The sequence below is a fragment of the Chiroxiphia lanceolata genome, chromosome 1 (genome assembly GCF_009829145.1).
Source record: "Chiroxiphia lanceolata isolate bChiLan1 chromosome 1, bChiLan1.pri, whole genome shotgun sequence".
NCBI classification, from domain to species: Eukaryota; Metazoa; Chordata; class Aves; order Passeriformes; family Pipridae; genus Chiroxiphia; species Chiroxiphia lanceolata.
The window spans coordinates 146,999,074-147,026,993 of record NC_045637.1 but is presented as its reverse complement, the minus strand read 5'-3'; the positions used below and the strand labels follow the sequence as shown (position 1 = coordinate 147,026,993).

The window sequence follows — 27,920 nt, the reverse complement described above, 5'->3', positions numbered from 1 at the left end:
TTGTTGAGGTCTTAGGGGGGGAAGAGGGGGGTTTTTTTGAGTGTAGATGATTTCAGTTGTTTTTTTTTTTTTCCCCAGTCTTGTTGGCTGTTGAGCAAAAATCCAGGTTTTTTTCAGGGGGCTAAATATTAGCTGACACTTTTTTTTAAAATAAGCTGAACAAAAAAGCTGCAGATTATTTTCTTTGTGTAGATATTGCTAAAACCTTTTTACATATAAGAAAAAAGTTCCTATGATAACTAAATTTTCAGCAGTATAATTTCTGGTTTATGGTAATTGGCAGATAGAAATAACAATAAATCGGAGATGAACTCTTTAGTGTCACAGGACTGTTTCATTAGGAGGAGAATATTAACAATTTGCTTTCTTTAGAGAGCTGCTGCTTGTCTTAATTCCAGACTCTATATTAGTGGCAAGTAAAAACTGAACAATAACATGCTCACTAAAGACAGAATATGCAAGCCCCAAACATTTCTTTGGAACGCATAATTCCTCTATTCTTGAAGGGTTTTGCTTTTTAGGGCCAGAGTCATCTGTTAAGAGGTGGTCATGTTGCCTCGGCATTGGTTTTTGCTTCCAACTTCAGGCTTCTGTTATTTAGGATATACTGATGTCTGTATTGAGTCTGAACTTAACAACACTGCAGCATTGTTTTTAAACAAACAGCAAAGTATTTAAATATATGATGAATTCAGTAGGACTGCCAGTGTGCGCAGAGTTCTCTAGGAAAAGATGTGATTTATTTTTTTACATGTAGGTTGCTTTTCCTACATGCTTATTCTAGCTAGAAGCTTGAGTTTTAAATTTTCCCTCTAAGATAGGTGTCTGAATTGAGAGGATAGCTAATGCAAGTGTTATATTTAAGAAAAGGAGAATATGGAAAAAATACGTAGTGGTATGGTCTGTGCTCCTGTCTTGTGGCTTCCTGCTGTTTGCTGGTATCCTTGTTAGGAGGGGCTCTGACCTGTAGCCTTGAACTTGACTCATATTAGATATACTCTGATTTTTTTTTTTTGTAACTATATGTTCCATATGTGCTATTGCTCATAAGGTGGGATTTGATAACAGACTTAACCCACGCTGACCTTGCTCTTCCCCTCTGTGTTCATGAGCTGTTCTAGTCCTTGTGTGGGAAAGAGCAAAACTAGCGAGGCCAGTTGATGGCAAATATTCTGGGATATTTTTGGTAATCTGTATGTTTACATATTGAACCCTGCCATTAGTATATTATTATTGGCGTCCTTAATGTTCATTTTAATTCATGTCTCCCGACTTCCTTTGACACTGGTCACAATATTAACTATACCCTTGCTATTTTTTTTGGTGTGGAGATTTCTTCAAAGGGCAAAGTCAATGAGAGGTCTGTTTACCTGCTGCACTTTAATTTTGTGTTTGTGGGGACTGTATGGTTAAGTAGATTGCTAAAACCACCCAAGTTTAAACACAGATAGCTCCTCCAATACGTTTGCTTCTGTGAGTAGTTTGGAGTGGGGAGGCAGCATGGCAGGGTATCTCTTAAACTGGTTTTGCCATTTGAGGAAACGTGTGTGTAACCACATCCCTAATTAAAGTTAATTAAGCTTTAACCTACAGCAACAACATATTTTGAAGCTATACCAATTTATTTTAAAAGGAAACCTCTCATTACTGTTTATATCCCAGGATGTCGAAAGATATATGTAAAATGAGTACAATAAATTAATTTCAGAATATTTCACTGGGCTACATCATGCTTGGTACTCTCAGCATTTGTGTGAAAGAACAGGAAAATGAGACTGTGTGGGCTAAAATGAAAAACACTGAATGACTTGAGGGGGGAAAAGTTATTTCAATGAATTTTTGTTCTTGATGCACGAGATAAGAAAATGTGACTAATACATTGCTGTATTGTTATGTTCTGAGTGTGTTTGTGTGACTTTGCCTGCAACAAGTTGATAACTTGTGGAAAATGTCGGTGTTTCCTTGCTCATAAAACTTGGAATGAACCAGCAGCAGTGGTAAGATGGAAAGGTGCTTGGAATTTTTGCCAGAATGGAGACTTGTTACAGTGATGGAGAGAAGAAGCCTTTGCAGGAAGACATAAAACATTATTGCAACTTTTAGAAAGATTCTTTCATCTTAGTCCTCATTTAGTTGGAGTAATGGTTAATATAACTGTTTCTTGTAATTATTCTCTAATATGGACAAGAAACTGTCAGTATTTAATTTATTTTTTTTTAACTTGTAGGTTTCTTAGGACTCTTTGGAAAACTTTATTCTTTGATACTAAGAAGCAGGAGGTAGCTCTGTACTTGAGTTGGTTGGTTAACCTTGCAGTTGGAACAACCTTGCCTGGCAATGTACTTCTGTTGGTAAACATAAAGGAAGTAAAGGGTATTGAGTAGCTTTGGCAACGTGCAAATTTTTTGTCAGAGGTCTGAGTACAAGAAAGGCTTACTGGAATCAATAGGTGGAGTTTTAGGTTTCCAAGACCTGCACATTCGTTTCTTTTCTGAAGAGAGCATCTCAGTGAAAATAATGTTCTGAAGAGCAGATGTGGAAGAAAGGACCCTTTGTTTCTGCTCATATATGCTTAAGACATGACATAGGTGTCATAGATGACATTAGGTGAGCATGATATATGCTTTCTTTTGCATTCAGAGTTATTAATATATAATCAAAACCGTGACCCACATACTCTTTGTAATATATTGATTAAATCAGGCTTTTCAGTCTATTTTGTTCCAGGAACTGCTGGTTACCCATGTGTCTGTGTACTGTGCTTCAGTGGGATTAAAGAACATAAAAATCAGAATTAAAGTAATTGTTTGACCTGTCGACCTAAAACAAAGCGTTTTTATTTTTTGGGGTTTGGAACATTTGAATTTTGTCCTTCTCAGATCAGGTTTGGTACTAGAAGATACCTGACTCCTACCTGACTTTTATGAGGTAACAGTACTGGACAAGCTTTGCTTACAAGTTGTTGTTGTTACAGGACTTGAAAGACTGAGCTGTTGTTAACAAGACACCAACTGAAACATGGTGGATTACTATGAAGTTCTGGGAGTGCAAAAGCATGCCTCAGCAGAGGATATTAAAAAAGCGTAAGTGTCACTGGTGTGTGTGTTATGTATTTTAAGGAACAAATATAATGACATGGTTTCTGGATCTGCACTTTGTTGCCTTCCCTTGTTCTTTTGCTGATTCCTGCACATGCTACTTTGTCAACTCAGATATTTGAACTGTGATCTCGTGTGACTGTGTGAAATGCTCCACACCAACCTAAGGGCAAGCTTAGCTTTGCCCCTCTAAGTAGTTATGAACACTTTGCCTAAAATGTTTCATTTGAGGATAGGAATTGTGTGTAGGTGTAGCAGTCAAAGAAGGCATTAATGATAAGATGCTACCGCAGTCTGGTATTGGTGTGTTCTCGAAGCTTTATCAACTTTGACTGTACCAGGTGCTTCACATGTACCAGATCCTTCTCGATGCTCCCCATGGTTGCCTGTAGTAGTGAATAATTACAGAGCTTCAAGGAGAATCCCACAGCAGACATGTTTTGGAATGTTATGCTTTGATCATCAGAAACGTGCGGGAATAATTTCAAAATAACTGAAGCACATCAGACCACTTTTTTCTTAAAAGCATATCTGAGAAGGTGGTTCTTTGTGTGCCTGCAGAATCTGTTAATACCAGTGTGGTTGCAAGATACAAAGCACTGGGGAATTTCTAAATACTTTTAATTCCTGACAACTTGTTTAAAACATTTTGTGTTTATCTGTATAGCATATTCCATCATTTCAGAGTACAATATCCTTTGTTTTCCTTCCACTTAGGTACCGTAAGTTGGCACTAAAATGGCACCCTGATAAAAATCCAGACAATAAAGATGAGGCAGAACGGCAATTTAAACAAGTAGCTGAGGCCTATGAAGTTTTGTCAGATGGTAGGTATTTTAAAAGGGTTCTTGAATTGCCTTTCTCTATTCTGGGTATCAGACTGAAAATGTTGATGTATGATGCTATGAAGAGATATTGTTGCTTTGGTTTATTATCCAACTTGACTACGTCCTTTTCAAAAGAGAGTGAGAAGGAAGCTGGCAGATAAGACAGAATAAGCAGAAATTTTGAAACAAAAATATCAAGATCTCTCTAGATGAGTAACCAAATTAGTTTTATTGTAAAAATTGAAATTCTGTGTCTGGCAGGCCCTCTTCAGAAATTTCTGAAGAGAAGTCTGCAAATACCAAGATTAATTTTATCTTAGCAGGGAAAGCCAGTGTTACCATCAGTGTAGGGGTATTATTGTGTTTATCCAATAAGTCAGGCTAGAACAACCCTGAAGTATCTACTGTTGGGCCCACTGCTTCTAGTTCTTGTAGCAGTAAACTAGTCTTGACAAAACTAAAGCATACTGTAAACCTTGCTGAAAATTCAGATTGCATTTGGGTGAGTTCTGTAAATTCAGTCAACTGTGATACAGATAGTGATAAAGATGGTGTTTATTTTGAATTGTTCTGAAAGAGGTGCTTAGCCTGACCCATGTGGTGCAGGAATGCAGTTTAGAGTTCACCCATGTGTTTGCTCGAAGAGTATCATTAACTTCTGCCAGTGTTCTGGCAGAAGCAGTCTGAATCATAACAAAGTGATTTAAGCTACTTTGATTATTTTCCTCTGTAATTGACTGCAGCTGTCTATATGCTATTTCTGAAGTGTCCTTGATTTCACCTGAGACAGTGAGCATGGGAAAGCTATATTTAAAGCACTAGTGGCATCTAGATTACCTCTCAGGGTTCAGCCTGATTTATGGAGCTGCAGTCTAGTACACACTATTTCTTTGCTTGGTTTTGATACTTAATTGACATGGGAGAAACAGAACTTAATTTATCGTTAGTTCATTGTCTTCTAGAGTACTTTAACCTTCTTGAACTAATTTTTTGAGCAAGATAAAAATAGGTTACTGGTCTGGTTGTTATACAGATCTTTAAGTTCTTTGGAAACAGTACACTGCTAGAATTTTAGAACATCTAAAAGTGCTGCCAGTTTTTGGATTGAGACCAAATCCTAACTTATTGCTGTCTTAACAATCATCTGTGCAGCAGTGATACCAGAATCCTGAGCCCAGTGGTCAAGAGGCAGTCAGCTCCTCTGCAGACCCAATGAAATTTTGTGACATCATTACAGGCTTGAATGAAGAGAGATTTTTGGCAGAAGAACAGTTTTGTAAGAGGTTACTTAAGCAAAGAATACTGACATTGGGTGATCATTGAACACACTTCCCTTGTGGTTTCAAAAATGTAGCATTTTGAGATGAACTTTGGGCTTTGTGAGCCCTCAGGTTGCTGTTTCCTGCTCCTGACAGTTTATCTGTCTTAACTGCGTTCGTCTTTTAATATTGATGAGTAGGTTAACCTGCTTTCTTTAAAATTTGCTTTCTAGAGAGGCAATATGGGTAATTAAACAAGCTTTGGGGATTTGTGTGTGTGTGTGAACCTATTGCAAGTTTCTGTTAGTTGGAGATGATGACCGTTATATAAAATTTTAATTCCTGTTAGTCAGAAGTGGTTTAGTTTCCAGCATCTGTTTGAGGTAACTGCATGTTCTTTCAGTGATGCTATTTAAATTTTAAAACATCTTTCACTGAAGAGATTCCAGTGGGAAAAGCATGATAAAATTGAGAATCTAAAATCAGATGCCCAGACTGGTTTTTGGCTGATACTGCAACACCAGTGCAAACAAAGTAAGCCAACTATCTGCCTCTTTAAGCTCTTCAGGTTCCCTTCCAGTACCAACAGTGCCATCTGATCCTATGCAGTAATGTAGAGCTCATTTTTCTCCCCTTTCTTGTGGATACTGTAAGGGTGGTCTGGAGTGAGATTTATAGTCATTTTATGCCTTCTAAAATAATGGAGAGCAAGCAGTTTGAATCACATCCTTCCATGGCATTTTGTAACATCACTTCATTCTCCATTATTAAGCTGAAAGAAGTTAATTTTAGGGGTTTTGCAGTCAGTCATATAAACACTATTCTTCCATTCTCATAACTCTCTTACTGTGGGCGTGTTCTTGTGCAATAAAAGCAAAAAAAGCATTGGTCAAGGTTTGTGAGATGGATAGAAGGAAGAGAGTGCTTACAGTGAGAATGCCTGAGCTCTGGAACTGCTTTTCAGAGAAACTGTAGAGTCTTTTCTTGCAGATTGGTGAGATCAGGGCTTTATTCAGGCAAGATCTGACCAGCTTTGTTGTGTGGAGTAGCAGGTTGAATTCCAGAGGTCCTTTACAGCCTTAAAGCTTTGTACCTGTGTAAAGAAGAAGACTGCAGAATTCGTTTTAAAGTATTCCTTTAAAGGGCAGACTTCCTTGTGAAGTTTATCCTTAGACCAAACTTCTTCTGATACGACAGGACTGGAGCTTCTAGAACTAAATGGTAGTAAGTCTGAAGTTGAATGCCTGTTCTTTCTGAACCTAAATTGCTTTGGCAGTCCTCATTAAAAACATTCAGCAGTTATATGCCAGATCTTTGTTAAATAAATGAGCTTTGAGGAGGTGTTTTAACTGAGAATACCAGCTAAGTCCTTCCCCCCCCTCCCCAATCAATGTACCTGTTTACTGACATGATGTGCAACTTCTCCTTGTAGCTAAAAAACGTGACATCTATGACAGATATGGAAAAGAAGGCCTAATAAATGGAGGTGGAGGTATGTTGACAACCAGCAGTTCTTTGCTTTCTCTATTCTGATGGAATCTTCCAATCCTTTAAAAATTGAGATTACAACTGTTTTACATTTTTTTCTAGTTGTGTTGTCAAAGGTATTACTGTTATCTTCTAAAAACAGATAAAGAGAACCAGTTGTAAAAAATATTGTGTGTACTTAACCCGAATGATACCTGAAAGGGAAACTTTAGAAATTGTTTATATTTTTAAATGATTCAAATACCATATAGGACTGAACTTTCTTGTTAGTAAGAATGTGTGAAAGTAATTGAAACTTAATGTTTTTTTTGCAGGTGGAAATCATCACGATAATGCGTTTGATTTTGGATTTACATTCCGTAACCCAGATGATGTCTTCAGGGAGTTTTTTGGTGGAAGGGACCCCTTTTCATTTGACTTCTTCGGTAAGTAATCCCCTGGTTTTAGTTACATGCAGCTAAAGTGTGGCTAAAACTTTACGCTTACAAAACAAATACAGCTAATGCAGTTTTATTAGAAATAGCTCTGAAAATGAGGTAAACAACTGGTATTTTGTATGCTGTTTGAAGTATTTGTTTCATACATGTTTCTTGGCTGATTTTATAGTACAGAACAGATATGGCTTGCCAATACATGTTTTGTTGGAAAGCCTTGTTTACAAAACCATGAAGTCATGGCTGCTGTGTCTCTGTAGATTGGAAGGAACTAATATATACTGGAATTTCCTCTCAAGAATTCGAGCGGGCAGACTTAGTCTGTTGAGTTTCATCTCTTTTGATCTCTAAATAAATAAAAAAATAAAGCTTTGAGAACTTCTGAACGGGGCAGGTTACCTATAACTTACAGTGTAGCTCTCAGTGTGGGCTTGTGTCAGAGCAGGAGTGATTTTCTTGTGTCAGAATAAGAACAGCTACATACATAATCTAGACATTCTCCCAAATTCATGTCACTTGTTTGCTTGGGGTATAGAACCCCTGAAGAGTCAAATTAAATAGTTCTTGAGGCCTCAATGCTTCATTTAGGAAGTGCTCATTAAAGGAAGCAATATGTGATAAAGTTGTCAAAGTAATCTTTTTACCCTGGTGCTGAGGGTCCTTTGACTTGTGATGTTGCTTGCTCTAATGAAGGTCTTTTCAGAGGTGCTGGAGTTCTTACATAGTCTCTGTGTATATTCTACTCATCAAAGTGCTGATCTATAAAGCAGAACAGATCCTGTGTTCAGTATTTACTGTGAGAAGGTTCCATACTGAAAACTCCAAGAAGGGTACTTGAAAAACAAAGCTTTCTTCCTGTTCTTCCTGATACTGATTAATTTCTATAATAATGTATGTAAATGTTTCAATATTTTTAAAAGTAATTTTTTACCTTTGGCAGCATTAAGGGTATAGTCCAGCTCAGATTTTAATTATATCTTTCTCTGGTTTGCTATTTAGGGATCATCAGCTGTTGGATGACTCTAATGAAGGATTAGAAAAGGGGTTGAATGCAGTAGAATGCTAGTTGAGGAATTAGATGAGTAGCTAGAGGAAGAATCTGGTAGAGGATAAGCAGCAGAATTTGGGCAATTGGATCCAATGGGAAATCAGCAGAAGTAGGAAAGGGCAGATTGGAGGAAGCATCTAGGAAAATACTGATGAGTGAAATGGGCTCTGATCTGGGAAGATGCAATTTCTTCACTGTCTGCAGTAAAAATCTTAAAAAGTACTAAACCACGATTTCAGTTGAGATGAGTGATCTCAGCACTGGTTAGGCCACATCTGGAGTACTGGGTCCAGTTCTGGTCTCCCAAGTAAAAGCAACAGAGTTACTGGATAGAGTCCAGTGAAGGGCAACTAAGATCATTATAGGACTGGAGCTTCTCTCACCTGAGGAAAAGTTTGAGAGAATTGCTGGAATTGTTCAGTATAGAGAAGGCTCAGGGTGAGAGTCTCATCAGTGCATTGGGAAGGGAGGATGTAAAGAAGGTGGAGCTTGGCTGTTGTCAGTGGTGTCCAGTGGCAAGATAAGAGGCAATGACCACAAATGGAAGCACAGAGGTTCTGTCTGAATTTAAGGTAGCATGATTGAACTGTGAGGGTGACTGAGCGTTGGAGCAGGTTGTCTGGAGAGGTGGTGGAATCTCCATGATTGGAGATACTCAGAAGGCTTCTGGATGTGGTCCTGGGCAACCCAGTCTAGGTGTCCCTGTTTGAGCGGGGGATTGGACCAGATGAACTCCATAGATCCCTGTCAACCTCAGCCATTTTGTGATTGAGTGGTAGAAAACCTAGAAGAATCTGAGCAAGATGTTGAGTAGGAAGTTAGAGAGGAGAGCTGGGAGAGCGTGTTTAGCACTTCTGTTTACTTTTTCATTTAAGATCTATTAAATAAAATAGTTGGTTTTCAATCAAATATCTTTATAGTAAATTGTATAGGTGAGGCATATTCTACCTACCAGTGGGAGACTGACATGGACCCTGCTTGGTTTTGATTGTATTTACTTCATCAGCCCTAGCAGGAGATTTAACTGCTATCTCTGAATAAGTCAGTGTTCATGATTAACCTTAAAGCCATGAAGTTAAATTCTGCTTTAAAACAGTGATGGGCTTAAAAAACCTGAGGACTTACCTTTTGGGTTCCTTGGAAGGAAGGCTGTACAGCATAGTGCACAGAGTTATCCCGCTTATCAAGTGGAGGTACCATGGCTAACAAAGTTTTCCTGGGATGTTGCAGCTGCTATAGCCTCTCCTGTGTGATACATCTTACCTTGTTGCATCAGTGGACTTAACAACATACCCCCCTTGCTTAATACTCAAATTTATTTATTTATTCAGAAGCTGGTTATCTACTTCATGTATTGACCACTGTCATCGTCAGCTTTAAGATATGAGTAGTGAGGCACAGGCTCTGCTTCTTGCCCAGTAAGGTTCTGGCACTGTCAGCAGTGTTATGTGCACTCCAGCTAAAGAAAACTGTAATAGTTTCTAAGCTGTCTCTCTGCTTCATGTGGATAGTTGCAGTGTCAGTGACCAGAGTCCTAAAAGCCTATGTAGAGCTTTGGATTTTGAGCTTAAGCTCTTGAAATTTTTCTAGTCATAAGACTTCAAAATGAGCACTTTTTCCTTTTCTTTTTTTTTTTTTTTTTTTTTGGCTTTAAGATGCTGAAGGCATTCTCTAACATGGGAAATTGTAACTCCAAACATTTTTTTCACAGATTTTTATAAAAAATGTTGGCAATTGTCTTTACACATACAGAAATATTTAAGGTAGTACCGCATGAAAATATCGGTGCTTTCAGCTCGATGTATTGCATTTTATAATGCCTAAAACAAGCAGTAGAATTGTGTGTATGGCATGAGTATTTGTATTGGTGAACTAGAGCCCTTGTAGATTCTGCTGTGTTGAAACACTGGTGGAACAGTTCTGCCCTGAAGAATAAGTGAATTTGTCTTCTAAAAATGAGGAGTTTTCAACTTGTTGATGAGTTTTCTGTGGAAGTAGTGACTTCTTAAGGAGCTACTCAGGTTATAATTGATATTCTAAGCAACTGGATAAGGACTGGGGTCATATTTTCTAAAAATGTACACTGGTTGAATCAAAGATGAAATTGAATAAATACTTTGAAACATTTGTACTTTTTATGCAGTTTGAAGTGGCACATAGTGAAACCCACAGAATGCAGGTGGGACTCTCTATCCTGATTACCATTGAGTATGTAAAGAGCAGCATTCATATGCATAATTCCTGTAAATTTATGGATGTGAAGGTTTTCTAAAATTGTGCTATGAATCGAGTCTGTTAAACTCCACTGAGCTGTATTGCACTGATATTGCAGTTACAGTAAGTTTTCTTTATAAACAAAGGCATCTTTATTCATCTGTAGAAAAGAGGAGAATGTATGAAGACTTCTGTGGTGATTTTTAACTGATGAGTCCCTTCAGACTTTTCAAATGAAAATTTATAATACTGTTAAAGACAGCTCTGAACACTTCCAAATGGAGCAGAGTTAATGTTATGTGCTGTGTATTGCACTGGAGACAGTCACAGTTTCTCTTCACTCTTTTTTTTTAGGCAAATTCTTTGTAAAAATAGGGGTGCTTTTTAAAACTTGCTCTGATACTATGACTGCTGGTTAACTCCTAAACTTTGAGACATGTGGGCTTGTTTTTTGTGACCCCTGGTTACAGCAGAGTCTGTATTCCTGGTGAGCTCTTCTGGTGATAGTTTTTAAGTCCCTTTGACATAGGGATGGATGCTAATCCTTATGATAGGAAGAAAAGTTGATGCTTCCTGTGCAGTACTACTTTTGTATTGCAAAGTACTGCCTTGGTATACCAGTGTCTGGCATTCAGCTGTCTGTGCCATACACCTGCTGTTCTCTGACTGGCCTTTGACATTAGAACGGACTGTTTACTCTTAATGTAGGGATTGATTTCTCTTTTCAGTAAGCTTGCTTTATACTGAAACTATATCCTGCTTCATTTGTATTTGGTGCTTGCCTTGCTTTGGTTTATTTATGTTCTATTTAGCATTTTGTTCGTATTTTACTTGTAAACTTTTCAAGGATGTTCTGCTGTACTTTACCAGTTCTTATAGCAGGGGAGGATCCCAATGTCACCACTGGTAATGGACGTGTATTGAATAAAGACCTGCTGTGTCAGGGATTGTGAGGGACAGAAATAGATGTGATTTGGTGTAGGCAAAAATGCTTGACTGTTTCTAGGCTGTTAAAGATTTGACTTGGTTTTGGTTTAGAGGCTTTTCAGGTTCTCACTTCAAGAATGGGTTCTATGTTGGAAGATATCAGTGAGGAATTACGTTGAAAGATGAAGGTGGATAACAAGATCATAACACTCCCCAACAGACCATTTAGTACTTCAGACAACTCCTTAAGGAGTCAATTAACCTCTTCTAGACTTTTAAGCTTCACATACACCCTAAACCATCTCAACTGTTACCAGGTATGTCTGTGATGCCCAAGTAGTTTCTGTATGGGCTAGAAAATACAACTCAGGACCTACAGCAGACCAGTATCCTCCAGCAGCTGTTTGTAGAAGCTCTTATATGATGTTTCAGGGCATTTCAAACTGCTTCAGGTGCCTGTATGTCTTCTGAAATGAATCCCACAAGGAACCATACTTTTCTCCCTGGTAGAATGTGTTACTGATGTGATGTGATAAATTGGTCCCAATGGATGCCCTCTCTAGACTTTGATGTCCAAAATAAGTCTGTTTGTGGAGTCTCTCTTCAACATAGATTGTAGTCTTGACAGTTTTGCTATAGTTCCTAAATATTTTATTATTCTCAATGTGCATTTGGAGATAGTAATTTATAAATGTCTTAAATGTTTTTCTTAGACTGTAAAGTAGGATTCATGATGTATTTTAATACTAATTTAATACCAGATAATGCATATAAACCTTATACATTCTGTGGAATTTTCCCTTGAGAATTCTGGTTACCTGGTTAATGTGGTATTTAAAAATCTACTGTCTTGGAAACGAAAGGTAAAATTAAACTTAACACCTTTATGTGGCTAGCTAGATATAAATGTTTGTCCCAGAGAATGTCAACTAGCTTGTTATCTGGTATGTAGTTTGGTTCCATCAAAGGACAGAATTACTGCAGATTGAGTGCTGTAATATTGATTGCATAAAAAGAAGCACGAGTGTTCAGGAAAAGTACTGTGAGTTACTTTGAGTATCCAGGCTAAAGAATCTTCACAAGACAAGAAAGAGGAAATTCTATGTGCAGTAACCATTGCAACCTCTACATGATCTGTGTTTTAGGATGTTTTTCAGGAGTGGGATAGCTTCATCAACCTATTTGTCTCATGGATAGAAAGTTTTCTTGCTGTAGCAAAAGATTTGCATAAGAATTGGATCATGGATTTAATTCACATGTAATCCTGTTTCTGATAATTGATTGTTTAGGTGTCCTAATGCAAAATGTATTTGTTAGTAAAATGGGTTATTAAAACTGAAAATGGAGGTGGCTTTCAGTTAAAGCTGTGTTGCACAACAGTGTCTTCTTGGTAATTAATGTTTTTGTTGACATAAATTTGCAGCTTTCGGTGCAATTTATGAAGTACTTAGAGATTTGCATGTGCATACGTTGCTTTGGTATGAATGTACAGTTTTGTTTCATAACCACAAGTCTTAGATCATAATTATCCCCTGAATGGTCCACATCTTACCACTCTAAATTTTTCAGAAATAACTTGGGAAGTTTGTAGAGGGTTTTTGAAATACAGATATTGTCTCACTCAGACAGTATTATCAAACAGGATTAGGTATTACTGTGGTTCCGTGGTCAAACTAATACATAGTTTCTCCTGCTGAAGAGGAGGAGGCCTTGCTCCAAATTTTCATGTCTGTCTTCAAACTTTAATCTTTGTCTAATGTCCCATTAGATAGATTGAGAAGCTGTTTGATAACACACTGGCCAGAGGTTGTCTCGGGCATCCCAAGCCATTCAGGTTGTTAGTCCCCAAGAAAATGGTTTGATTTGTTTTTCTTGAATAGCTAGCTGATAAAATTGATCAGAGGAAGAATGCTGAACATAGCACAAGGAGAGCAGGTTATACAGTGGTAATGGAAGATTCCTCCATTTTTAAGGTATGCCTGAACATTTGAGCATTCATTTGATAAATATGAAATGCTGATTACTGAACTCCAGCATCTTTGTAATTACTGTGTAGATGGCATTCAAAGGTAATGTTTTAAGTCTCCTATTTATTTTTTTAGAAAATAACTAACCCTAAGGTCTCTGCTATATATCATTAGAAAGACTTTCAAATGCTTCTGCTGGTAATTTATTTAATAAGTGGGGTAAACATCTGTTTGACATCTAATTTATGAAAATGAGCAATTACGAAGACCATGCTTGAAACGTTAGGCAGGTGAATCAACAGTGCTTGCAGCAGCGTCTTAGTGTCTCCTGAGTAAGTGACATCAACAATATGCTTATTTTGAAGTTAAGGAAGAAAACATTTCCATGCATAAATGCTTACAGGTTTCTGTGGCCCATCCAGTTCAGATGGTATGTTTTTTTTAGTGCCTGGGTATACTCTAGAGCTGTAGTTTCCGTGTGTATTTACTGCAAATCTGCATCTTTGAAATTTTTTTCAAATAGACAAGATAGAGAACACCTACTCCAAGAATTCTATTGTATTGTAGGTATCGTATCTGTAGCCATTTGCATGAACACCTTGCCCAGACCTGCATTTAAGACTCTCTTCTGGCAGGATCTATAAAGTCATTACAGTGTGCTTTTGATATGAAGAAAGGATGCTGGGCAGGCAGCCGTGGCTCACTGAAACACTGCAGCAGCGCAGCACAGTTGAGTTGGACTGTGTCCTTATGCAGTGGCTGAACAGCCTTTCAACATCCTTCTGTGGTGCAGCGAGTGCCACCCTCCTGCATCTGCAGTACAGGCACTCAGCTCATGTGTCATGTTCTGACAGAGGCAGCAGCGTGGCTCTGGTGGCAAAGAACAGAGGAGAGAACAGTCACTGGCTGGGGAGGTGGCCCAGTGAGTGGTGCCTGAGCAGGCAGCCTGTTTTTACAGGCTAAGGTTCCTTTGCATACTGTCCCTATAAGATTATAGGCATCTCCTCCTGCAGCAGTACGTGCATGTGAGAACATCTGCTGACAACACACAGTTTATCTCAACACTTTTCATTTTCTGGAGGTGAATGATGGTATTGCAGTGGAATGTGCTTGATTCTTTGGTCAGGGATGGTGATGTTCTATGACTGAAAGCATCTTCCCTCGCTGCTTTTGACCCTTGAGCACCTCTGCTTCTGCCTACCTTGTAACCAGTATAGTTGCTTTTACAGCCACACTGTGAACTCTAGCAAAGAATTGTTGTGGCTGAACTTCCTTTCATCTGGAGATGTTCTTCTCAGCATGTTAGTGTCTAGCTCCCCAAACCAGGGCCAGGATACAAGTGTCCTGGTAGGAGTGACTGCCTTAGGAAATGTGACACTTCTAGTTTATCATGTATTGTGATTTCAACTAATGCCTTAGATTGCTATAATGAATTTCATCAGTTTTAACTGCATTGTGGAGTACTTCAAATGGAGATGTTTTGAGGTTTGCCTCCTTCTCTCTCTTCCCCTATTGTGTGGTGCTTTCCTGCCCGTTCTATTTCAGACACACCAGTCTTGCCAGTAGTGAATCAGATTAGCTCATGGATGCAACAGAAAGTAACAACTCAGTGTTTTCTTTTGCATCAATGAATTAATGCAACTTGTTATTTGGTTCAGTGATCACAAGGCAGGAAAGGAGACCAATCACATGTTTTAAGTAGTATTCTGCAATTAACTGTAAGGGAGAAAATCCTGACTCTGTGTTAGAGCTGAGGACTCCTCAGCATGGGGGGATCATGACCTGCCTTATTTTGAACTGCAGTGAGATATTTATTACAGTGGTGTTTTTGTTATTTGACCTGTTTAGAGGTGAAATTCTTTTTCTGTGACTACAGAAAAGCAAGGTAAGATTCCATGGTTTGCAGGGAGCAGGTTTTAATGTTTTACCCAGAGAACAACACAGTTGTTGCATTTGAATTAGCGAAGATTTTTCTAAAGAAAGTAAATTCTTTTGGAAACATTACCACTAATGCAGTTATTTTCAGACAAGTTTGTTAGTATACAATCTTTTGTGTTGCTGGGAGTTTTGTGTTCCAGTGCTATTAACTTTTTGACTTCTGTAACTGCAGTCTTCCTACCTACTAACAAAGAGCAAGAGTCCTGAAGTCCTTCCTTTTGTCTGGTTTTTTTTTTTTTTTTTTTGGTAACAGGCTACCATGAGTTCTTTGCTTAAGCATTTACCTTTTTCCCCAAAAGTTTCATGTAATCTGCTGTTGTTGATAGATTAGAAGTCTGCCTCACTGACTTTTTTGAAATTTCTTGCCTTTTGTTCTCTCTCGATCTTTGCTGTTCTGACAGCACCACAAGTTCTGCTCAGAAATGTACTCCAACATTTTTATTGAAACTGAATCTAAAACTCTGTCCTCCCGTAAGGTTTTGATAGTACCTGGATTAGAGTAAACTGATTTTATCTCCAAACAGTATTTCCTAATACTCTGAAGTGACAGTAGTTTAACATTTTGGTTTTGTGAAGCTTTTAAGATGTATTTATATAGTATTTTCAATTTTTAGAAAGGCCTTGACTTTTTTTGTGTGTGTAGGTTTTTTTTCTTTATTGCTTAATTTTGTTAATCTGATATGCTTCTAGCATTTAATAAAAAATGGATTGTGAGCACCAAAATGACTATAATAAGATGAGTCATTAAAAAACCCCGACAGCCTGCATTTGAACTGTTTGGAAAGAGCTTTCTTTGTGAAAAGATTATCAGGGATGGAAAAGTTCTGCTAAATCACAAAAATAGACCTACAAGGCTGAAATGTTATTATTTTACTGAGTGGTGCTATTAATCATCCTGATTTAGGGAATAAAAGCATAAACAGGGTCCGAGTAGCTGTAAGGTTGCTCTATTAATGTGTGTTTGATGGTTGATACAACAAATGATAGTGCAGCAGCCTCCTGCTGCCTTCTCTCCTCAGCGTTTTTGGCACTTTTTTTCTTCTACCTCCTGTACCTGTCTGACTGTCAAAATAATAAATATTTTCCCCGAAAAGTCCTACCCCTTTTCCTGTCTCTGCCTAATCCATCTCCCTGAGCATTCTGCAGTCCACCGTGGGACAGTGGTTCGAGTACCTCACTGGAGAGAATTACTGGAAGAGCACTGGAGGGTTATTCCAGGGCTGCTGACAGCAGTCACCTGAGGCTGCAGCACGTGCTGATGCCAAGTGCTGGCCTCTCTCTTTGGAGTGCAGGGTTGCCAGAGGCAAATAAGGCATGTCCAGGCCTGGGTTAGGTTTTGGTGTGGCAATAATCCATTAGGAAGCTGGGTTGATATCAGGGATCTCTGGGAGCTTCTGTGATCCTCCCTTAAATAACTTTGTGTTTCTGCAGCTGTTGTGCTGAGGAGGAGAGATTCACTTGCAGAATAGGCTAATATCTGGGGGGATTAAAAACTTGAAGCCTACATGATATAGGTTGTTTTGTTTTTATTCAAACTCCAGGTAACAGGAAAATTTGGATTATAAATAGAAAGCTTAACAGTGGGAGTAATATAATATAGATCATTTGTACACGTGAGTGAATGACCTTCATAGTGAACCTCTGAGTCATTCCAATGAGAATAAATTGGACTACAAAACAATTAACTGCAGTGGGTTTATTTGCTAGTTGATATGCTAGGCTGACAAAATGGCCTTTTTTTAAATCTGGCATAGTGCTTGTTTTGGAAATTATAATAATTCCTATATTTCCATGCCAAATTGTTGGTTTAATTTTTATAAAAGTACTAGTGGGTCATCTTCATATTGTCCATGTTTTACATGGACAAAAATAAAAAAGAAACTACAAACCAAAAAGTCTGAGGTAGAAAAAAAATCTTACACTTGCTTGTCTAGGGTATGTAAGAGAAACGTTTGGTCCTGTGTTGTTTCAATAACTGTGGGAGCTAGGGGAGGGATAGGATTATTTTCTAACTGGTTTAGGCATTGTTATGTCTTGGCTGATGGGTGTGTATGTCTGACCCTCAGTGGCTGCCCTTGTTCAACATAATACATTGTGATGTTTCACCTTTAAGTAATTGCACATAAACCAGATGGTAACTTATATATTTTTATTATCTACTGATTACTTAATGATGCATAATGCATATTGCATTAACTTGGAGATTTGTCATAAATAAGCTTGGATTTTTGTGGGGGTACCTGAGGTGGAATAAATACTGCATTTCTGACCTTTGCTTTGTCAGTTGTGGTCCTGAACAGTCACGCAGCTACAAATCTTTCCTTGTTTTCATACTGGTATTGCTGTCATCACCAGGGTCTGCATTTTCTGAGCTTATTCTGAGCAGTGTTTCAGACTATTTACCTTTCAGTATTGAGTCCCTACTTGCAGAACTCGGTAAAATCATGGGTACTGTAGAACACTGATTCTAGGAGAGCTGAGATTGATGAGGAGAGTAGTTGTAGTTACTAAAACTTCTCTGGTTTTAATGCAAGTATTATGTTTATTGAGTATCTGTTTCATGAGTGTAGTTTTTTAGGTTGTTCTTTGTCTCAAGAGAACTAGAAGAACGCAGTTTTCGGATAATTCTATTAATAATTATTTTTCCTTTTTTCAGGAAAATGTGATAAAGTAAATAAAGATTGCTTGTGTAGGTGTCTGATGTTGTGTCCTGTAGCACCCCCCCACCTTTTTTTATTTTTTTTTTCTTTGAAAGAGACTATTGTCTTCCTGCTGGGGATGGAACAACAGCTGTTCTGAGTGACATAACAGTGGAACTTGAATTTGAAATAGCATTTTATCCATGACCCCCTTTCTCTGTTTTTTCCCCTCTTCCTCCTGCTTGGTACGGACTGAATGCCTCTTTGGGACACCTTGTGTAAACCTCTGTACTTTGCTGCCTCAATGTGCATCAGAATACGTGTTTGAAGTATCTAATGTGGCAAGTGCTAAAATTAACACTTGGAACACTTCAGGATTATGAGTCATCAATCCCTGGCTGCTGTTTTTATATTTCAATAATTAATATAACCTATCTGGAAGTTACTTTTCAGAGACCTATCATGGTGATCCACAATCTTGAATAGAAATAAGTGAGAAAATTCAGGTAGCTGTGTGCTATATTTTACCTTAGGTGTACTGGTTTTTAATGCCAAACAGCTAAAATAAGGACATCAACTACTTTTTATATATGAAATTATTTTTAGGTCCAAAAGTGAAACAGAATTTAGTCCAGAAGGATCATAGGCATTACCTTTGGGGGACTGTTAGTTCAGTAGCATCAAATATTTCAAAGAAAAAATTTTATCTGTAACAAGAAGTGTTGGTTTGTTGTTTTGTTTGTTGTTTTTTTTTTTTTAATAAAGAATCCCTAATGATTAAATACAGAATCACTCAGTAATGCTAACCTCTTAAATGTTGTCTTCTGTTTTGTAGAAGACCCTTTTGAGGACTTCTTTGGGGGCAGACGGGGTCCAAGGGGAAGCAGAAGCAGAGGTGGTGGATCATTTTTCTCTGCCTTCGGAGGATTCCCTACTTTTGGAAGTGGTTTTACTCCATTCGACGCAGGTAAATATCACAACATTTAAGAAGGAATGTGGGTTTGGTTCACAAAGGATTGCAATATAATAAGTTGCCTTCTCCATTCAGGAAATTCTGGGCCCATGTTTTTTTAAATTAAGCTCTCTCTGTAAGGTGTAAATGTAAATAAAACTATAGGTACAGTATTTGGGCTACCTGAAAGTTCATGGAAAGTGAACAGACCTCTAAGAAGTAATACTTTCTGTGTTTATTTTGGTGCTACAGTTTTTTATAGCTTTAGAATTGCTTTTGTTCTGTTTGCTTTTAGGTGTTGGGAGTGTGATGGCTTTTAGATCCTGAAAAGATGTGTGCCTGAACCCCGTGGTACTACTTAGCCTGGGGTGGCCAGTTTGAATGCTGACCTGGGAATCTAGAGGTTGCTGAGAGCTGCTGGCAGTCAGCATCCTTTAGAATGAATCTAAGTGTTAAGATTCTGGGGATTATTTGGGGTGTTACTGACACAAGACTAGTTCTGTCTGCCAGCTCAGGGCATCCCAACACCTGCAGTAAAGCAGATGATCAGATTCATTAGAGTTGCTGCCTTTACCCTGAGTGGAGAGAAAGGGGAGTGGTTGAATTCAGCAGACAAGCTTGAATGCCTTTTCAGGGGAAGAGTTGACAAATGGTTTTTGGACAGTGCTGTGCATTTGGAACTTGACCTGTGGGTCCATATGAGAGAAATAGATGGGGCCAGAGTCAGGTTTTTATTCTCACACTGATGTTTAATAACATCTAGTCACTGATGCTGTGTTGATGCAACCGAGGGCATCCTGAAGCTAGGATGTAGTCTGAAGGGATGAGAAATTTGGATCCCACAGTCATGCAAAAATACATTTTTAGTCAAATGCCTTATTTTCCAACAGGTTTTACTTCGTTTGGTTCTCTGGGACATGGGGGCATTACTTCGTCGTTCTCCTCTTCGTCATTTGGTGGTGGCGGGATGGGCAACTTCAAATCAGTATCAACCTCAACTAAAATAGTTAATGGCAGAAAAATTACTACAAAGAGGTAAGTTATATAAATATATTTCTATGAAACTATATGCAGAGACTTAAATAGCTATAACATGCATATAAATATACTACATCTTTGTACACATGCATATAGTGATACCTGTATGTATTTTTTTTATTTTTGTTGTTCTGTTCATTATATTACTTGGATTTCTTTGCTTTAAAACATTTTGAAATGCTGTATTGGATTCTCTCACTCTTTTCGGCGTTATTGAGTTGCTTAACGCTGTAGCTGGAGGTCTTACAGGCCTTCAGAACATCCTGTGTAGTGCTGCATCTTTTATTGTGGTCCCTGTCTACTGTCTGCCCAGTCACCTTGAACTTCTGGAAGGGAAACATATACTTGGTTTCTGCTGATTGCGAAGCTTTTAACTGGGGTTTGGGAGGACTTTTAATTTCGCAGGCATTATGAAAGAGTTTTTCCTGACATCTGCTCTAGTTTGCTTTCATTGGTAGAGTGAAGTCTTTGTATTAATTTTATTCTGTCTGTTAAGTGAAATAAGCAACTGAAGCTTGCTTTGGAGAAAAGTGTTCCTGTTTGTTGGAAAGTGAACTTTCAAGTATTAATAACACAGTGTAGCTTCTGACTATTTCATGCTTGTGATGGGGAAATCATTGCATTTGGCAAACCCGAATCTTTTTAGCTATAGAATAACCTAAATGGAACATCATGATCAGTAAATTATAGGAGTACTGAACAAGTAGTTAAATGTAATTTCAGTACTTAATAAAAAGTCATGGAAAAGCAAGGAAGGACAAATTTTTTTGTCTAGTAACTTGTGTCCCATATTTTAAAGTGCAAGGCTCTTCTGTGTCCTGTTGTACTGAAGAGATCCCGTCATCTTGACCACTTCAAAGCAGCCTCTGTCATCACATGCTGGTGTGGTCATGATATTTTTCTGTGAGTGTATTCCAGAAAAATCTGAAAACTGCCTCAAAAGTTTTGAGGGAGTTGTGCCATGTGAGAGAGACCAAAGAAAGTGTTTATGCAAAAGTTTGTTTTAACATTAAAAAATAGACTATATCAGGTATGCTGCTGGTCATATCTTTGTTACCATATCTAGGAAGTGAGGGGAGAAGCAAGAAATGTGGTTAACCACGTCTAGGAAGACACTATCTCTGAGAAGTCCTCTTGCTTTGTGGAATATCTGCCCACAAAGCAGCTGAGTCTAAAGAAGATTGATATCCCAGCATATCCAATGAAAATCTTCTCTGAGTAATATTTTGCTTCAGGCAAGAAGCTGTTCCCTCTGTTTTTAATATGGGTGTATTCTCTTCAACAAGTCTGATCTCCAGAAAGTTTTGTATTCATCTGTGTGGTTTCCTCATTTGAATCACAAGGGGAGAATTCCCAAATGGCTAAAATTTAGGCATAAATTAAGTATGATTAAAATAATTTAAACATTCCTTGTCTTCCCATTTCTAAAACAAAGAAGGATAAAAATCCCAAACCCACAAAGCTCTTTAATAATCCTTTTTTCCAGTCAGGGATACTTGAATTTTGGACCATACACGATGGTCATAAACTTGGCGTATAGGAGGTCTACAGATTACTTGCTCTGATAAAATGAAAAGTGGGTTAAAGACTGTCTAGTTTCCCTTACATCATGCAAAATTGTGATTGTATCTAGAATATTATACATTTAACAAACAGGTAGGGACTAAATGCAGTGTCAAGATTGTGCAGTTGATCTGTCAAAATATTTCGTACTAGATAAGAGTATAGTGTCAGCACAACTGTGACAGTGTATGAGGTGGCAGCTGTAACTGTGGACTCTACAAACTGGAGGATTCCAGCTTCCAGAAAGCAGTTTTCCTGCTGTAAATAAGCAATATTGGTGGGAAAATGCAGATGGTTACTTTTTGCAGCTCCTGCTTTGGTAAATACAAAAGCTTGACAACGGCAGTTGTGTTATAGTTATAGCTCTGTTATAGTTCCTCATCTAAAACCAAGGTCTGGTGTGTATTTGAAACTGCTTGCAGTGCTTTAAAATGGCTGATGGTGTTTTTGTCCTGCAGGATTGTTGAGAATGGACAAGAGAGAGTAGAAGTTGAAGAAGATGGCCAGTTAAGGTCGCTAACAATAAATGGTAAGGAGCAGCTACGCTTGGATAACAAGTAATTCAACGCACGCATTTAACAGAAATTTTAAGCTATAACAGCCACCATTTGAGGATTGACAGGAACATTTTTTGAAGATTTCAAACGAATTCAACTTTCTGTATATCGGTACTCAATCTTAAGTAGTATAAGTAGCTCACGGAAGCTCGTATTTGTCATAGACTTTTGAGTTAATTGTTGGGACCACATCAATTGGACCATTTTTTGTCCTTAAAATTGTTGTAAACTTCTGTATGCACTTTTCTTTTCTTATCTGTGATCAAGGTGAACCATGATCCTTCAGTAGTGCTAGGGCGAGATGTACACTAACACTAGCATGAATCTTGCTTTTTCCAATTTGAAATGTGAGCCAATTAGTAGTTTTAAGTCTGCTGTGAAGTTAAAAGTTCCAGGATAACCTTTTTAATAATTTCAACTTTTTTTTTCTTTTTTTTTTTAAATGTTTAGTAGTGAACAATGTTAATACATTTCTGGTAATGCATTTCTGGTTTAAATAAATTAAGGATGTTTTCTAGTTGTGCATGAATGCAGACAACTTAGTAAGTTTTGACAAATGTTTAAATGTGTAATGTAAGCAAAAGGTAAACAAAAGTGAAGCCAGTGAGCTGAGTCTTTTGTCATTTGCTAAAAAAAAATTCAAAATGAATAAATGCTGATGTTTGTGGTGCATTCTTTCATGAATGGCATTTGTAACCTTCTTGTGTCTGTGTGTGATTTGGGCAACTTGGGAAAACTTTTTTTTCCTTACCATCTTTTTCTTCAGTCTTAAGGATGAGGGCCTTTTTTCTTTGCAGATGTTTTCTCCAGTGTGACTGAAAACATGATTTTTAATTTCTTTTCTAAACCTGTATTTGAAGCACTTATTTTTTTAGAAGCATTCAGGGGCTGACTCTCTAACTCCATCTTTTACCCTAGTATGCAAGTATTGTAGGTCTAGGCTTAAAAACTTTTTCCTAAAGTTTTACGTTCTGAGATTGCTTCAAAAAATAATCCATACTGAACATAAATACACAGGAAATCAATAATAAGCCTCAAAAAGAGTCTTTCTGAATAAGATTTTTTGTCATTTTGTGATCAAATAATAATTACTTTGAAGATTTGTACTGAATTATTGGCATTATAGTATCTCACTCTTATTTTTAGTCCTCAACCAAAAATCAAGAGATGGATTAATGCCCTTTGTTAAATTCATGGAGTGAAGCAAATTGTTCATTTGTAGCTAAAACCAGATTTTCAAAGTTTAGTGAAAGATGACTTGGTTTTGGTGTGTCACTGAGAAAGCATGTGAGTAACTAATGGCACTTGTTAACAGCTGCCAGGCTCTGGGTAGTTCTGTGCATAAATCATTGATGTGCAGTTTTCATCTGTGCACCAGCTTTGAACATCTGGCTTTCACAAAACTCTTCAGGGTGGCTTAGTGTTTAAAAAAGACAAAAAAAAAAAAAGCATGGTGTTTTCAAATGATCACCTAATGCCTTCATGCTGAACACCATCTGCTTTGTACTAACAAATGTGTGTTGATTATTAAATACATTGAAAAAATTTGCTCTTGTTTTTTATGAAGGAAAACCATTTCAACTTAAGCCAAACCAACAAGCTAACAAACTGCTAAACAGAATACGTATTTGTAGCAAAGTTAGTATATTGTACTTTTGTCCCTCTACCATTAATGCTAATTTGATAGAACCAAACAAAATAACATGTAGAAGAAGAAATAAATATGTGATTTGGTTTTGGGACTAAAGAAGTTATGTACCTTTCCAAGTTCTTTACAGAGTTTCTGTTACTTCAGTGTTGTGTTTTTGATGTAGAAGCACAAACTCAGTTTAGAACTAAATAGTGTTTTCTTGTTAATGCTGTTTTTTCCTTCCCCATGTATGTTACTTCTTGATCCAGATAACTAAACAGGCAATTTATTTTAAAATCTGGCTTTGTTGTGATGTCTTGAGTTATTAAAAATGTTAATTTATATTTATAGGACACAGTGTGCTCCTTTAAATTATGTAAACTGTAAAAAGTGCTTCAAAATTGATTAACCAAGTCAAATAAAATTAGGACAATCTGGAGTTGAGTTTGAATGCCTTCTTGTGGATATCCATAGGTTTTACATTAAACTGCCAAACTTCACCTTCTAGTTTAATCCCAGGTCATCATCTTTAACATTTAAATTACCTCACTCAAGAACACATTTAGGGTGGCACAGCTGCTAGTCTTAAATCGGTATCCACGTGCTTGTCTTAGATCTTCTTGCCTAGAAAAGTGTGGTCCTTCTCACAGTGTTACCCACAAACAGGTCACACCAGGGTTCCAGGATGAAATCTTTGAGTGCTGTAAATGTGCTCAAGATCTGGTGCTTTTGGACAGCAAAGATCTGTTCTGCCCTTGGATCCCTGAAACTGGTTGTCAGAGCTGGACAAAACGCGGCACTAAAATGGCAGTGCTGCACTTTCTTGGTAGAAAGAGAAGCTGTCAAAACACAAGGAATGAGTCAGCAGAAGGCAGAATTAGACAGTAGAGATTCCTGCAGTAGTGAGATACCCACACACCAGCCTTTGCATAGGCTGGGGGTTGATCTGGGTGGCTATGTGGTCTTGGTCCAAGTATATCGTTGGACTGGCAGTTCGAGTTCCAGATGTAAAAGACTCCTTTACACTTGACCTAAACCGAATGGTCTCCATCTCTTTCAGTATGCAGGAGATAAGTTGGTTTTTTGAAATAACACCACATCCAACTCCTTTTTTTGATGCAACTTATTGCATCCAGCTTCATTTTTAAAACACAAAATAAATCTGCATTCTATGTTTACTGTCAAGTCATTTAAAATTCTTCCTAGTATGTATTATATATTCAGAATTTCTTCTGCTGAATTATTTTCTCTTGAAAACCCACTTACTATGTTGCTTTGAAAAAATTTTACGTTGTTCCTTTCTAATATGTAATTTGCATGGATATACAAGACCTGCTCACTAGAAGTGATGGATCATCAAGGACAGCAAATTTCCTTAAACTTCAGTTTTGGTCAAAATAGTACAAATAAAAGAAAAATTACTTAATAAAGGAAAAAGTTCTTAATTCTAGCAAATGCTAAGCATCAAATCTGTGGTGGGATGAGGCAGCTTTCAAAACCAAGTGCTGTTGGATTAAAAGTGCCATTTCTTCACACATGAAGGGTTAATTTTGAATATTTAGGGACACTATCCCATTTAAATTGAGCTTCCTCCAGTTGTTTGGAAAAACTAAGATGGAGTTTTTGAACCTGCTAAGTCATTTACTCTTTCATACTCTGCTTCAAAGTTCATTGGACACAATAACTTTGTAATGCTTTCTCCTGGTGCAGCCTCTTTTTGATCCCTTGTGCATGGCAGTAATTTCAGTGCATTACACTAACTCAAGTTTCTCTTTGGATTGCATGGCACCTACCCCTTTCACTCAGCTTTACTGAACAAGTTTGGGAGTTTGCCTTAGAATGCTTCACATTTTAAAATGGCTGCAGCCCTTGATGTTCTCAGTTCTCACAATACTTTCTTTGTTGAGAATCAGAGGCATTGTCCTGTGGTATAGGGGACAAAGCTGCTCTGCAGAGCACGTGTACATAGCATTTGTAAGATGGATGTTGTATCAACTTGTGATTAATTGATGAACTGAGTGAGAATGCTGAAAACAAGATTGTAAAAGACTTAAAAACGCATCATCTCTAAGCCCAAGGATTTTGTATTTCTCTTGTCAGTGTTTGTGTTTGGCTGTTTTGTTTCTTTGCCTCCAGTGTTTTGGTGTCAGGTGTAACGAGGTTTGTCTTTTGTATTTAACTGTGCTGCGTTTCAGAACATCTCTGAGATGGTCCAGTGATAAAAGTTATATTTTATTTTTTATTTTTGGAAATGTGAGTTTTATTAATTAATCTGTTTCTGTTCCGCTTGAGAAGTGAGCTTATTACCCGTTTTGCCTGAGTTTAATCTGTGGTGGTAACAGGATAGTGTTTCTAAAGGTGGTTGTGTTGCAAAGTGAATGCTGTAGCTGTCTGATGCTCATGGTCAGAGAATCTTTGAGATGTACTCAGCGTTAGTGCAATGCTTTAACTTAGTAATAGAATACTTGTTAACCTTTTTGTGGAAGCATTTCTTAGGTCTTTTGGAAAACCTGCCTCTTTGGTTGTGATTTTTGGATGACTTGGTGTTTAGGTTTATTTATAAGTCATGGTGTTCTCACAGGGTAGTGGCAATATGGACATCTGTAATCTGCCAGTCAGCAGTAACCAAACTTTGAAACTTTGCTTTTTTGTAACATAAGAAAGCTTGTTTGTACTGTCTGCTGCCTCTGGTCTTGTTTACTTTGGGACTGAATTGTGACCACAGCCTTGCTTGACATAGTACTCAAACAGTTTGGGTTTGTTGTTATTGCTTGTCTTCAAGTGGTTGTCTTAGGTACAGAACTTCTTAGCTTCCTCATGAAATGCTAAAATAGTCCGTTTGTTGCAATAGTGTTGGAATGAAGCATGTTTACTTTGTGAGCATTGCAAACTATATCTTTTGAGTTTATAATTCTAGTGGGTTTATAGCTTGGTCTGCTTTGGTTTTGGAAAAAATGGCTAGAGTTGGTTGTTGAGTGAAGTGCACTCCTGAAAGGTTAGAGCGGAAGGCGGATGACCTGCTACACAGGTCATACCTTCACAAAACAGTGAACCTCACATTTGAGATGATGCTGTCATCATTAACAAATAATTAAATTAATTAATAATTAAATAATTAAAATCCCGTGATGATCAGAGCCATACCCTGAACCTGTGCAAGCTGACTGCTGATTCACACTCACTGGAACTTCTCTGAAAACTCTGTTCTGGCAGATTCAGTGCTGCGTTAGGTGTTATCTTACCTACAACAGCTGGTAGAAAGTTAATCAAAAACCCACACGAGTACCCTGTGCCCTGTCATGCTTACCATGGCCAAAAGATGTGCAGCAGCTTGGATGTGATAGTGCCCAGTTCTGAAAGCTGGGATGTCCTGGTGTGAGATAGATTGCACTGATGGCCCGAGTGCTAATTACCTTCTAAATAAAGGAAGTGGAAGACTTCTGCCTGAGAAGATACCAGCTTTGAAATGTCATGGTGGGGATTAAAGTATATTTAATTGAGAAGTAAAGCGTTCTAATAGAAGGATTCTATTAAGTAGAATTGTGTCTTTAGTTTTCTGGCTTTTACAATAATGTCAGCTTTTGCAGCATATTGGGTTCATTTTAAACTCACTAAAAATAGATCATTTTTGAGCTTGACTTAAAATTGACAATCAAGAAAATAGATTTTTAGAGGCTTCCGGTAATAACTCTTAAAACTTTGCTTTGCCCTATAATTTATCCTTACTACTGAATCACAGATGAGAGCTCTTTCAGCTATTCTTTTCAATGCAGCCAACTTCAAATGAATTTCATAAAAGAACGGGGAAAAAACCAAACCTGTAGGTGCCATGTTTACCAGGAGCGGAAATAGGGCTGAATCCTTTCAGACACCTGAATGTTAATTCTGAGATTAAATACACCTGGTGTGTAACAACTCAAGTAAGGATGCCAGTCTGTTAAGTGATATGACAAATGACAGTTCCTTCGGAAGACTTCAGTTCCTCCTTTTCTTGACTGTTAAAAGTCAACTGTGAAATATTCTACGTTGTTTCTTATTTGTAAATTTATTTGAGTTACTAGTATGGGAGATGAATCCAGCCTAGGTGATGGGTCATAAAATTCATTTTGTGGAACACACATTCGTGATGGCCAGAAGAGAGAATTATTTTGGCTGTGTCTGTAATTGGAGTTACTTGAAGGTGTTACTGAGCCACCTGAAGATGCAAAGCAGTAGCTCTGGAATCTTCTATACTGGTTACTGTCACAAGCTTGATTGAATTGTGGTCCAGGAGGGGAGTTTACCTCCCAGAAAAAAAATCAACAGTCATAGGTCTGCAGAGGCTTTGAGACATCTGGTCGA

The 27,920-nt window shown here is 37.7% G+C and overlaps 1 protein-coding gene across 5 annotated transcripts in view; it reads left to right on the top strand.

Annotated features, from left to right (window-relative positions):
- DNAJB6 (DnaJ heat shock protein family (Hsp40) member B6) overlaps positions 1-27,920 on the top strand; it is a 60,096-nt gene that overhangs the window by 6,870 nt on the left and 25,306 nt on the right. For all 5 annotated transcript variants that reach the window (XM_032688074.1, XM_032687736.1, XM_032687901.1 and 2 more), the window contains exons 2-8: positions 2,975-3,083; positions 3,816-3,925; positions 6,617-6,676; positions 6,987-7,097; positions 18,675-18,806; positions 19,682-19,826; positions 21,851-21,921. In XM_032688074.1, coding sequence (XP_032543965.1) covers positions 3,019-3,083; positions 3,816-3,925; positions 6,617-6,676; positions 6,987-7,097; positions 18,675-18,806; positions 19,682-19,826; positions 21,851-21,921 — 694 coding nt within the window. In that variant the 5' untranslated portion in view covers positions 2,975-3,018. The remainder of the gene's footprint in view (positions 1-2,974; positions 3,084-3,815; positions 3,926-6,616; positions 6,677-6,986; positions 7,098-18,674; positions 18,807-19,681; positions 19,827-21,850; positions 21,922-27,920) is intronic.